The sequence below is a fragment of the Strongyloides ratti genome, scaffold srae_chrx_scaffold0000004, assembly GCF_001040885.1.
Source record: "Strongyloides ratti genome assembly S_ratti_ED321, scaffold srae_chrx_scaffold0000004".
NCBI lineage: Eukaryota > Metazoa > Nematoda > Chromadorea > Rhabditida > Strongyloididae > Strongyloides > Strongyloides ratti.
In genome coordinates, this window is record NW_020171512.1 from 146,423 (window position 1) to 161,622 (window position 15,200).

At 18.9% G+C, this 15,200-nt stretch overlaps 2 protein-coding genes across 2 annotated transcripts; one reads left to right on the forward strand and one right to left on the reverse strand.

The window, feature by feature from the left end:
- Positions 1-3,158: 3,158 nt before the first annotated feature.
- SRAE_X000203000 (Amino acid permease/ SLC12A domain-containing protein) lies at positions 3,159-6,604 on the reverse strand (the record flags this gene model as incomplete). Its single annotated transcript, XM_024643185.1, has 6 exons — positions 3,159-3,374; positions 3,438-3,686; positions 3,761-4,538; positions 4,590-6,043; positions 6,122-6,474; positions 6,529-6,604. The coding sequence occupies 6 exons, from the start codon at positions 6,602-6,604 to the stop codon at positions 3,159-3,161; spliced, it is 3,126 nt and encodes a 1,041-aa protein (XP_024499501.1).
- Positions 6,605-9,523: 2,919 nt separating this feature from the next.
- Positions 9,524-11,389, forward strand: SRAE_X000203100 (Hypothetical protein; the record flags this gene model as incomplete). The annotated part of the gene is made up of 3 exons (XM_024643196.1): positions 9,524-9,757; positions 9,826-10,830; positions 10,877-11,389. The coding sequence occupies 3 exons, from the start codon at positions 9,524-9,526 to the stop codon at positions 11,387-11,389; spliced, it is 1,752 nt and encodes a 583-aa protein (XP_024499502.1).
- Positions 11,390-15,200: the final 3,811 nt, after the last annotated feature.

The following is a 15,200-nucleotide window of genomic DNA, read 5'->3' on the forward strand; positions in this document are numbered from 1 at the left end:
AGTTTAATGACGTTAAAAAAATATATGATAAGAACATATTTTTATATTTTATATTTATATTCTTTTTATAAAGATAAAAAAAAAAGTTGTTATATATAATTATAAAAGTTATTATTTAATTAAATATATCTTAATATTAAAATAAAAAAAAAGATAGTGTTTTTAATATTTTATCAAACTTTTTTTTTTTTTCTACTACATATATATTTTAACTATATATATAAAAAAAATTTAAAAAGAAAAATATATGTAAAAACAAATCTTTTTATTTCTTGTAATTATCAGTTAAATTATTAAAATTAGATAAAATTAACGATTTTTTTTAAAAATCTTTTAACAGAAAAATCAAAAACTAGTTATTTTATTTATAAAGATAAAAGCATAGTTAAATAAAATATATTTTTTTTTTATAAATTGGCAGTGTTTAATTTAATTTTTGTCTCTATTAAAAGCAATGGTTTAAATATTTTTAGTTTTATAATGTCAAAAATATTTCTTTTGCCTTTGAAGTTAAGTTTGTTATATAAATTGTAGATATATTATTTCCGACGTCACACCGTTTACTAAAGAAAAAAATACAAACATTAAGTGATCCTTGAAACATTTTTAGGATTGTATAGTAATAAATATATATTTAAATAGAAGCCACAAATTTTTACTGATATATACGTAATAAATGCTATTATAAAATTTTTATTATTATTATTATATTATATATTTGATTTTTTTTATAATTTAAATACTTTTAATTGTTATAATTAAAATTTTATGTATAAATAATAATGTTAAGGTAGATAAAAAGTTTTGAAAGAAAATTTTTCATTTTTAAAATTAAATATTAACTATCTTTTAGAAGTGTTACTATTTATGTTTGAAAAAAAGTATTAAATAATAATAATATTTTTAGGAAAGGAGATGAAAAAAATATCTAAATTGCTACTTATAGTAATTTTTTTAGTAAAATAAATTTAAGTATGTATAAGTAAAATGGCAAGAAGCATAAAGTACATTAAAATAGATTTTCATTAGGGTTAAAAATCACGCTAAGTGCTTCCTTGTTATACATTAAATTTATGAGTTTGTAAATTTGAAACCAATTATATTTACTAAAAACGTAATTTCTTCAATGGTATTTATTGTTAATAAAGTAATATAATTATTAAAAAAAATTTTTTTATTTAATCATACATTGATAAATAATGTTCCAAGGATAAATGTAAGTTAAATTTTAATAATGTTTAAAAACAATTTTTATCTTAGAAAATTTTTCTTTTATAAAATACAATTTATTATATGTATATACATATATATAAATATAATATTAATAATAATTTCTTATCTCCTTTTAAAGGTGATATTATAAAAAATTAACATATATTATTGTACAGAATAAAAGATTGCTATCAATAATTAAGCATATATGTTGTGATAATTTCAATTATATTTATTATAATACTAATTAGAAATATGATTTGTTAAATTAAAATATATAAGAAAAATATATAATTTACTTAAAACATAATATTTTTTCAATAAATTTCAATAAAAAAAAATTAAAAGTGTATATATATATATTATTAAAAATATTTTTCTTTTTATAAGATATTCGAAGTATAATCTTTTAAATTTAAATAAAAAGGTTATTAAAATTATTTTACTAAATAACATTAGATGTTATAAATATAAACTTATAAATCATAATATATTTATTTTAATAAGTTTAAACAAGTTTCAATCTGTAAATTGTTTAATTCCAACTATAAATAATTATTTTTTTTAGTTAGATTGGTATATTTCAATGAAAGGCAATCACTAAAATATAGTATTTATTGATAATAATATAGAAATAATAAACTAAAATAAAAATGACAATTTTTATTATAAAAAAAAGGTAATAAATTTGAAAAAGAAAAATATAATTTTAAGTAAATATCAAAATAAAGAATTTTACGTCAAAATATATTAATGATTACAATATAAATGTATATGTTAGTATCATTTAATATTCAGAAAACAGTAAATAAAATAAAGGTTTTACTGAAACTGCATCTAGATTTATAATATTGAACATTGACATAATTTCTTAAAATCAACTTTAATTTTTATATAGAAGTAAATGCCATTAATCTATTTTAATATTTTAATAAAAATAAAAATTTTTTGTAAAAGCTAACTATTAAAAAATTAAAATTTCTTTGATTTATCTAATTAAATTATTTAAATAAATAAGAAAAATATTTTAACATATATCAAAATAGGTAAAAAATATTTCATTTATTAGTAATTATCATACAACATTAATTAATGAATTAAAATATTAAATAGGATTATTAAAATGTTTATTGACCTACTGATTATTACACAAAAGTTTGTTTATCAAATATAGAAAATATTAATTCATTTTAATAACTGTAATACGTTTACCATACACTTATATTCTATATTAAAATCATTTTCATACATCTTCAATAATTATATTTTTCTTATTTATATAATTTTTACATCATAGAAATGTTAACATGCAAATGAATAAAATTACTTGAATACTTTTCAATCTTCAATAATATAAAAAAAAAATATATACATATATAGAAGTAAATATATTTGATAAAAAATTTTTTTTTAATATTTTAAATAAAATAAACACATTATATAGGAAAATATTAAACAAAAAAAAATAAAATCAAATATCTTTTTATTTAAAATAATAAGAAATAATTTTTTTTTTTTATCTTATCTCTTTAGCATGACATCTAAATCCTCTATAATATAATATTTATATACACATCAAATGTACATTTTTCAATTTATCATTTAAAATTGGATGTCCAGAAATCTAATTTGTATCAAAATTGCCTATAAATAATCTGTTTTTAAAAGACACAAATTTTAAAGAATCTTTAAAAATTAGTTTTTCTTCTAATTATGCTATAAATGTAATAAATAAATGTGAATATTTAAAAATATTATAAAATGAAAAAATGTTCTCATTTTTATTTTAATATTTCTTTTATTATTATAACTTAAAAATATTATGCAAAGATGTATTGAAAATTATGTATTGAATTATATATGACTTAACAATAAAAAATTGTTTTATAATGTAAAAATAAAAAAAATTAAATTTATCATATGGTTAAAAAAAAAAAAAATAAAAACTAAGATGTAATTGCAACAACCTCTTTGCCACTTCCACCGATTAGTAGGACTCTCGGTAATTTCATTGTTAATATATTAAGATATGTAATATAATCATCAATTATTTGATCTTTGTTTCGAGGTATTTTTGGTAATGACAATAATACTAATTGACTGTCATTTGATGTTTCACATATAATATTATTTAACATCATTGCTTCACGTATCTTATGATTCTAAAATAAAATAAAAATAATATTAATGTTTTTTAGATATATATCATAATAAAAGAAACATACACATCCTAAATTTTCATTCATCTTAAAATTCATTGTACTATCTCTTTCATTTTCACTTTCATTAGAATCATATGGACTACCAAGATCTATTTGTATTTCATCTGTTTCTTTTGTAAAAGTAACATTATTATATCCTTCTTTTTTAGGTGTTGAATTATTAGAAAATGAATTATCTTTTTTTTCATCATTAATATCAGTTTTGTTTAAAGAATTATTATCTGATGAATCAGGTGTTTTTTGGTCAACAATCTTTAATTAATAATTATTTTAGAAAAAGTTATTAGAACAATAAAATAATATGTTTATTTTTTTTTTTTACTTACATAAACTTTTGCATCAACTCTTAAAAGATAAACAAATTTTTCAAATTGTTTTTGTATATCTTTAGTATTTCCTTTAAAAGAATTTGCAATTAGCAAAACTCTAAGTGTACATCCTTTCCATATTTTATTTTGTGATAATAAAAATGCCATTAACATTAATATACCTCCATCCTCTGCCATCCACCAAATATCAACATTACCTCGAAGTTTTTCATCATTACTTGGAAAATCAGTTATACCTTTTGCTATAAGAATACAATATTCTGAATTACTTCCTTTAAGTAATTCTTCTGCAAATAAATCTTTTTCTGTAAATTGAAATTTTCCTTGAGTTTTTGGAAAATTTATTAACACAGTATTTGGTTTTAATCCACCAATTCCAACTGACTGAAATAATGCACTTATACATCCAGGAACTTGATCTTTAAAATATATTAATGTTTTGGCAAATCCTTTTAAACGTGTTTCTTCAATATCTTTTTGAAGTCTTACTTTTATATCATTTGCTTTTTTTTTATCTTCTTTTTTACCAGGATCACCATTTATTAATGTAACAACCATAGCTAAACCTCTACCTGCTTTTAATTGTGAAGCTAAATGTAATAAACTAAGACTTCTCATATCAATAATATCTTTTGACATATAACTATTTAACATAATTAAAAGTTGTGGTCTCCAATTTTTTGGATGTGGATCTTTATCTTCAACATTTAAAAGACTTACTTGAGCTGTTGTTAATGCTAATCCACGAATTCCATCACCCCATTCTTTTTTAGCTCTATTATTTTTTATAATAAATATATATATATACTTTTTTTTTTATACTTACCCTTTCCATTCAACATATTTATATATTGTCATAGTTAAAAAAATAGATATTAATGCATATTGCCATCTTGATGAAAACATTATAAAAAAACATAAAAATGCACCTAATAATGATAATGACCAATGATAATAACGAAATCTTGGTCTCCAATTAGGTGCTTTCATAAGTGAATGAAGTGCACAAATAAGATTAACAGATGCATAACACATAAGAAAAAAAAAATCTAAAACTTCAGCAATTGCATCAACAGCACCAAGAAGGATTGCAAATTCAGCAATAAATGCTGTAAATAATAATCCTAAAAATGGTTCATTTTTTGATGTAACACGAGCAAATGGACGTAAAAAAGGTATAACATCATCTTTAGCAATTGATTGAAGTAATCTTGGTGCACTACATAAACATTGTAATGCAGCACCAAATGTACTTAAAAATGATCCAATAATAACAACCCATGGTGATGGCCATGATAATGATGCAACAACTAAACTTGATGCAAGACTTTTACCATATTTATCTCTTAATACAGGACCTGGTATTGATGCACCAAATAATATTGCTAAAGCATAATATATAAAAGATGTTGAAAGTGTTGCTGCTATTGTTCCAAATGGTATACTTTTTTGTGGATCTTTTAAATCACCACTCATATTTGTTCCAGTAAATATTCCTGTTACAGCTGGAAAATAAATAGCAAGTAAAACAAAAAATGTTGTATCAACATCTTGAAAAACTTCTAAACCAACATCAGCTTTAATATCAGGTAATGATTCACCAGCTTTCATATACATTGATACCATATTTGATGCTAAAATTGTTGCATTTATTCCAGGAAATGCATTAATACATTTTAAATTTCCAGCTGCAAAATGTGAACAAAATAATGTTTCTGTTTCATTTTGACAAAAATCATCTGATAAACCTTCTGATTTTATACAATATTTACATACATCACTTAAAGGTGCATGATCAGGTAAAAATATTTTTGTTGGTAATAATTGTTGATTTAACATACAAACATGAAGACCACTATGAGTTACTGCTTTTTCAATACCACCACCAAAACAGGCAAGAATTGATAAGATAACACATCCAAGTGATATTGGTGCAAGTAATTGTACAAATTTTACACCCATTGCACATATTAATACTTCTAATAATAGAAATAATGTTCCATAAATACGATAATTATGTGACATCATTCCCCATACACTTGTATCACCATGAACTTCTTCACCACCTATTGTTAAATTTGGAAATATATAAAGAAGCATTACTTCAACACCACCAACAAGATACATTGATGTTGCTACAGTATTTGCTAAATAAAATAATATACCAACAGCTGATCCAAATTCTGCACCCAAATTTCTTGATATCATAAAATATGAACCACCACTTTCAACAATACCATTTGTTGCTACAGCTGATAATGATATACTTGTTAATAATGTCTAAATTTGTTTTTTAACCAATTATGAATAAATAAAATTATATATATATTTTTTTTATATATTTATTATTTAACTTACACATGAACAACATAAAAATAATAATATCATTGTATGTGGTACACCTGCAATACCAACAACCCAAAATAATCTAATAAACATTGTTACACCAAGTATATGTTGAATTGTTGGAAGATAAACACCTAACATAACACCTAAATTAGCTTTTTTCTTTTCACTTTGAGCTCTTTCTCCAGGACCAGGTGTTATGTAAGGTGAAAAAAATGTTGTATGCCCATGTGGTGGATGAATTTCATCATCTTTAAATAAGGCTAAATGATTAAGTGTTGTTGTTAATTTTCGGCTTCCTCTTCTATATGTATTTCCATCATACATTTTATTATCACTTTCTGTTCTTGATAAATTTCCATTTTCTAATATATAAAATAAAAAATATTAAGAAATAATTATAAAAATAATAAAATTACCTGATAATTCTTTAAAACTATGTGGATCAATTTGTGTTATTACACTAACTCTTCTTTTTTCAGATTCTATATCCATATCTTTAAATAAATTTATTAAGTATAGAATTCTCTCACTAAAATGGAGAATAATAATTCTCAATATAACGAAACTAGATTAACTTTACATTATCTCAAAATTCTCGATTAACCTTCATATATGATAATAATACCTAATTTATATAAACATAAATACCTGTTTGTGCTTTTATATTAATCTTCCTACATATTAATTTCATATTCTTTGTAATTATTTCTATTATTACATTTTTTGTACTTCATCAATTTTTACTTATGATGCATCATATATATGTATCTATTACAGGATATAACGATATAAGTATAAAAAATTTTTTTAAATAATTTATTAATTTTTAAAAACTTTTTTTTTTTAAATGAATTACATTATTTATGCTCCTGATTATAACAATTTATCCTCAGATTAATTTATTATCACATTTAAACGTAAGTAAATTGTTAAAGCTTTTATTATTATATTAAAATTTGTAAAAGAGTAATTATTAAAATTTTCTACTATAATTTTAGTATTATATATATAATAAACAATTTTTTTCAAAACTTTTTTTTAATATATATTTATATTTTTTTTAAAAATATAATTGATTTCAATAAATTATTTTGAAAAAAATATTTTTTTTTATTATTATTACAATCAAATGTTTATTTAAAATAATCAATCTTTTTTTAACAACTTTTTTGTCATACATATGAAAGATTATTAATAAAATTTTGCATATCTACGAAATTTCAATATATGATCAGAAATAAAAAAAAATTTTTATTAGTAGATTGTGAAAAAATACTATTAATGATGTAAAGATAAAATAATTAAATTAAAGATGAATATTTTAGAAAAGGTTAATATTATATATAAATATTACCTAATTTTGAAGCATCTTGAGATGTAATCTCCGTTCATTTGATTATATAAAAATAATTTTAATATTGACACCTCAACTTTACAAATTACCGTCAAAGATGATAAATGATAAAATAACAATTTTGGTTCTAAATAGTTTCTTAATAAATATTTACAATTGTTAAACAAGTGTTCATTAATAAAAATTATTTTTATGTAATTAATCGTTTTATGTTATATAGAGATTGAAATTATTTAACTGATTTTATAAGATAAGATTTTTGATAAATTAAATAAAAAAAAGGAGAAATTTTTATTGCATCACTAAATATAAGTCTTGTTACAAATAATAATTAATATGAAGGTAATGATGAGGAAAAATTACAATTTTATTCATATCATTTAATATTTATTTTATTAAATTACAAGTTAAAAGATTGTTTCAAAAGTTTTTATAATAAATGTATTCTTAATAATAAATGATATGAGAAAATAAGGTAAATTTCAATAACAAGATATCATTTTATTATTCCGTGTAAAGATGATAAATTTATCAGTTTTTCATTTATAAGTTAATCATTAAATATGAACTTATATTAAATTGCTTATTGTTAAAATAAAAATTTTTAACAGTTAACATCTGAAGAATCTTGTACTTACTACAATCAATTTTATCTTTAAGAAGTTATAATACTTGTGTTTATTATCTCAACAATTTTAATTATTTTATCTTTACAACAATTGCTTACAGGTTTTAATCAGCTTTATCTTAATTATATCAATTTTTATTTTTTAATTGAAACGAGTCTTTTGATGGTACTTTTTATTAAAATAAAAATGTCCTTTTTAAAAAGACATCTATTTTATGATCTATATCATTTGCCAAAGTTTATGTAAAAAAATTTTTTAGTTACCCTTTACATTTACTTTATATAAAAAGATAAAAAAAAAATTAACAATTTTTTTATTATTTATTACTTTTTTGATAAAATCAAAAATATTAGTATATAAAATTATTTTTATCTAGTAGCCTTCATTAATAAATATGATCTCATATCTTTTTCTCATTATTCATCATTAGACTTTCAATTTTCCGCACTCTTTGTTTGGAATATTTTGCAACAATAATAATAAAGAGTGAAAACCGCTATGGTATTTGAGGATATTTATTTATTATATCATCATAACTAATTTATATTTCTCCAGATGTTTCACTAATTTTGATTTAATAAATAACTTTTCATTTAGTGACAACCTTTTTAACATTTCTTTTAATTTACACATTATATATTCTATTATCGGTAATACATATTTATAATATAATAAAATACCAATAGATTGAGTAAATCAAGTTGAATTTTCTTTTTCTTATATTATATCACAAATATTCATTTTTATGGTCCTATTCATTATAATTATGAAATAGAAAAAAAATTTTTTTTTTTTACATTTATAGTTATATTAACATAAAAGACATTTTTTTTTATTATATGATAGTATATTATCATTTGACATTTTTAGTCATCATATACTTTATATCTTAAAAATATTTTGATTTGTAATATTTGAGCTGAGAAAATTATAAAATTATTATAAAAGAGATGTATTGTTAAAAGAATGACTGTTATAATAATAAACTATTTCTTTTCACTATTATAATATTTATATTTTATGACCAAATATTTTAAAAATATATTTATTTAAAATTTTTATACTTAAATAAATTTTAATGATATTTCCTTCTTTTTATTAATTATCTAGTAAATTTACCTAATTAATCATTTTTATTATAATAACTTATTAATTGTAACTTGTTAAATTATATACATAACATCCTTAATTGTTTTTGTATATATACATTATTAATAAAATGTCCTTACAGTAACATATAAATAAAGCCTTGGTTGATTATCACCTTGTAATCAGTTATGTAGTAAAACGGTAATAATGCGTGAACATTTATCTTACTTACAACCACTCATCAAGATTTTTTGATTTGTCTTTTAGATAAAATTTTAATATAATAAAAATTTAAGGAATTATTTTATTATACATTCAATTACAATACCATATATAAAAATGAAAAAATATATTATTATCTATATTATATGTGTATTTTTAAATTTCAAAATATTTTCCAAATCATTTGGAATTAATTATAATGGAACTTCTTTTGAACTTCCACATTGTACAAGAACAAGTACAATGGAAGGTTCTATTTATTCACTTAATGATTATGGTAATATAACTAAAGAATTATTTTCAACTCAACATCAAATGGTTCTAGGTGAAACATCCTGTGTTATCATTAATGTAAGTTATAATTTGATATTTTAAAAAAAAATTATATGTATTTATTATTATTATTATTTTTTTTTTAGAAAAATAATGAAAAAAATGATAGTTTTTTACATACATTACATTATTATCAATTAGAACAACATTTTCCAATAACTGGTGAATATACATTTGGAATACCTTATGTTTCAACATCATGTATATGTGATTGTTATGGAGGAAATCAACATTGTAATTTGAGAGATTACAAATACAAAGATTGTTTTTCAGCTCCTGTATGTTATAGAACATTCCATCCGTATCAATCATCAATTGGATGTTCATCAACACAACAATCAGAATTATGTTGTGAAACAAAAATTACACCATATAATAATTGGATATATCAAGCTATTCGTATAAAACAACCTAATATATTTGTTATATTTAAATATAGAGTATTTCAAAAATTTAATGATATATGGAGGCAATATAATGATGATACTATTGAAGTACCATTAAATAATGGTGAAGCTAAATTTGATATAAATAGTTTTCATAAAATTGAATTAATAGTAGCAGGAAGTAGACCACACAGACAAGTTGAACCAGGATTATATTTTTATGAAAGAAAATATGATTTTGAAAATGTTGAAAAAAATATTAATATTCATTCAGGTGTTACATTAAATGATATTCTCGAGACTAGTTTAGATAAACTTGGTTGGTTTAGGTTTGAAAAAAATCGTTGGATAGTTAAAAAAGGAAATATAAAAATAACTGAAGCTCATCATGCTAATGTTATAGATTGTAAAGAACAATTATACTCATCAACATTAAATGCTGAACAATATGTGATAAAAAGTAACAATGGTGATATAAAAAATTTTGAATTAGGTAATTTATTATCTGATGATCCATGGATTAAGAGTGTTGAAGTTAAAGATAGAATAATGAAAGTAGTCCATGGTGAAGGAATATCTATTTTTGTTAATATGAAAACTGAAATTAAATCAAATTTATACTATCATTCTAGTACATTTACTAGTTTTGATGGTACAATACAATTAGATAAAGATTCAAATAGATTTCTTAATATAACTATTTTTGTAAGTTTATTTTTAAAAAATAAAATAATAAAATTTTTTTTTATAGGGTGGAAAAGGAACATTAATTGGACAAATTTATACAAATAATGATAAATTAAATGTTGAAGTTGTATTTTCAATACAAATTGAAAATATTGAAGATGAATTAAATCTTTTTAAAACAATTGTCCCAATTCCACCATCAATTAATAGTACAAGATATATATGTTTTTATCCAAGTGAATATTTAGAAGCAATATCATGTAAATGGTTTAAATATATATCAGTACCTTTGGTAGAGTATAGTGTTGCAGAACCATGGCTTACTGGAAAATCTCACTGTATTGAATGTAACTCGCAATCAAATGAAAATTGGTTAATCAAAATAAGTCCAAAAAATTGGTTTTCTAATTTAAATTCACCTACAGAAATACTTATACGTGTTGTCGAAATTTCTATGTATATTTTATTAATTATTTTTATATTTTGTTTTTTTACACAATGTATTATACCAGTGATAAGATGTTCTATGTGTATTGGAAATTGCTTTTCTAGTTCAAAAGTGCCTGCCAAAGTATAAATCTTTCCTATTATACATATACATATTATAAACATGTATATATATGCAAACTTATTATTCACGAAACTTTTATTGTTATATAATATTTAATATTTACAGCCATATTATGTAAAATTATAATATTTATTTAAATTTAAAAAAAAAATAATGCAAAATTTTTTAAAAAGGCATATTAATATTTATAAATAAACAATTAATATTATTAAATTTGATGTTCATCAATATTATATTACAAAAACATTAAATAATATGTTAATTAATAACTTTCGTTGATATTTGACAAGAAAATTATTAATATATTTTATATAATATGTATTCATATAAACAATAGAAATAAGCTAGTTAAAGATATAAATTTATAATTACTAACTATTTTTCAATTGTATAAACAAAAATTTACAAAATAAACTAAAGGATTATAATTTTCTTGTTATATTTATAATACAAAAAAAAAATTTTTTTTTTCATAAAAACTCATAATTTTATATGTATAATATTTTTTTTCTTTATTTTACCATTAATTACCCTGTTTTTTATTTTATTTTTTGAACATAAAGCAATTAAATTTATACTTAAATTTTTATGTTTTGATAAAAAAAAAAGATTTTATATAAAAATATAAATGAATTTTACTAAAATATGTAAAGATTTATCAAAAATTTTGATAAGTAGAATTTAAACTTAAAATTATTTTATTTATAATAATATCATATGTAATATATTAAAGATGTATGATTTATTGCATGTCAGAGATTAATGTTGCAATAAATGGTAAATTTTTTTTTTTTAATAATAATATGTACTTTTTTATTCTTTGAAATTTATTAATATATTTGTTTTTCATCAATACACTTGTTAATTGATTTTATATTTATAAAGTATTACATTAATATTTTTATGTTAAACATATAAAATTTTAATACTTATTTACTATTAATATATATGGTAAATAATTTTTTTTTAAATATATGTTGCAATATTTTTATAATTTATAAAAAAAAAATTGTAAAATATTATTTATTAAAAAAAAAAAATTTTTTTTATAATAAAAAAAAAGTATTAGACATTTATGTATGTAATAAAAAAAAAATCAAACAAATATATATTATATATTTTTTTTTAAAATATGAAAGCTTAAAAACAAAATTATTATCTTACTTTTGGAAACTATACTTATTTGACGTGAGTTTTAACAGCCACCGATTTTGTTAAAATTCAAAGAAACACAGATATTAGTATTTTGTTATTGCTAACACACCAAAGTATTGTTTATTTTTAATTCACCATTAAAAATATGTTCACAAATATATTTGGCTTAATGTTAAAAATTTATTTATCACTTAAAATTTTTTTTTTTAGAAATGTAAAAGATGTTTTAAACATAAAAGTTTATTAAAATTAGACTATTTATTTTTATATTCTAATATTTTTAAAGTTTCTTTTTTTTTTGTAGTTAGACATGGTTATAAAAATATATTTGATTTTTTTTTTCTTTATAAAATTGTTATTTTTGATAAAAAATTATTGATAAAAAAAATTCTTTTTTTTAAATTATTTATGTATAAATTGATTTACTATTATAATTAAAAAATAATTAAAGTTAATAAGAGTCACTTTAAATAGAAGATTATTATTATATTTAAAGTATAATATATTGAGATAGTATAAATAAACTAGTACATGAAAGTCATAGTAAATGCAAATTAACATTTTCACTCATTATTATAATAGAAGGCTAATTTATTTATTTGAAATCCGCTTATTCTAAAATATATATAACATATGTGTGATATTTTGTTTTCATATTCCTCATTAATTAGTTTCTATCAGTATCTATTTATCTTTAAAATACACTTTGATTTTAAAAAAAAAATATCGTGAATAGTAAATATTCATTTTAAGATTAAAATTTTAAAAGCATAACAAATTATTTTCAATAATTTTTTTTTTATTTTTCCACATATAAATTAATAAGTTTATCTACATATTGTGTAAATTTAAAATAATATAAATAAACTAATAAAATAAAAAAGAATTGGTCTGAAAAATTGTGATATTTAAAATATCTTAGAATAATATAAATAGACGTTTTTTTTTATATATTTTTAAATTTAATAAGTATAATAATATAAGAAGAATTAATATCTGTCTTTCTTTGTCCAAAAAATCTTACTCTTTATAAATTATCACTGAGAATAATTATTAGTAAATTAATCTTAAACGTAAAATAACACCTGCTATTATTATAAAATATAAAGAACTTTATTTTGGTTGAATAATTAAAATATTGTTTTATTTATAAATTAAGCATAATCATCGTTTTATTATCTCTACTAATTAATTTGTCTTAAAACACTAACATAATATATAGTATAAATAAAATGTATTATACCAAAATAGGGTTAGTTAAGAATACTCATTATGAAATGATATATCTACAATCATAAACTGTTTTACTATTTCTTTTTATGGAATAAGAAAGAATATATAGCTTATGTACTTTTATTATTTTTCATACTATTTTAATACACTATTTTACATAAGTAAACAATACTCTCAATGACCTACACATATTTAGTTATATTATCATTGTTAAAGATTTTTCTTTATAGATATAGAATATTATTTTTCAATATTTAAACTATTACCTAGAAAAAGACAGCTTTGTTTTACTTATAATTTGACATTTATCACATATATTGCACTTTGCCAATTACATTGTTTCCTATATTTTTACTAAGTATTAAATCATAATAATCAAATGTATCTTTTATTTCTATTATAAAATTAAATTATATATATATATATTTTAAAAATTGTAATAAATCTTTGAAATTTAATTAATTGTCTTGTCATACAAATTCAATAATATATTTTTTTTTTTATTTTAATAAGAATTAAACAATTATAATGTAACAATTAAATTAAATTTATTCAATTGTTAAAAAAAAATTTTTTTTTTAAACATATGATATTTTAATTTATTGAATTTTTAATTTTTTTGTTTCTATAGTAAAAAAAAACAATTGAAAATTTTTGATACTATTTAAGTTTATATTAAAATTTATTTGAGATGTCCATTAAAATAAAAATATACATAATAGGACCAAAAAAAATACAATATGTCTTTTAAAATGAAATAAAAATTACTTTTGTTAAATTTTATTTACTATAATTGTAATTTTTTTTCTCAAATTTACTAAGTTATTATAAAAGTATTAATTTTGAAAATATATATATATATCTTTATATAAATTATTAATATTCAGATAAATAAAAAAAAAATAGTTATGCTATATGCTTTTATTTTTATTTTAAGATTGAAGTCATGAAAGTGTGTTATGTAAATGTTTAATAATTCTTATCTTTTTCAACATATCATTTTCACTTAATTATAAAATGAAAAAAATGTAGTTGCACTAATGCATAAAGATTTATGTGAATAAATTATTTTTATAAATGGGAAAGAATGTTTATCTTGTTTAATAAATTTAAAATGGCAAAAAAAAAATGCTTTTTAATATGAAGTTATATTAAATTTTAAATATTAATTTTTATTTATTAATTATTATAAAATTTCGTTAATTATTAATAATTGTTTTTACTTATGTTTTTACCTATTTTATTAAAAATTTTATTTCCACAAAACAAATTTATTGTAATTTTATAAGAAAAAAATGTTTATTTAGATAAAAAAAATACCTTATTTTTAATAAGAATAATATATTACATTCAGGAGTATTATTTTTATTTCCTCTAAATTTTGTGAGGGAGATACTAGATGATTTACAAAAAAGAAAAAAAAGGCCAA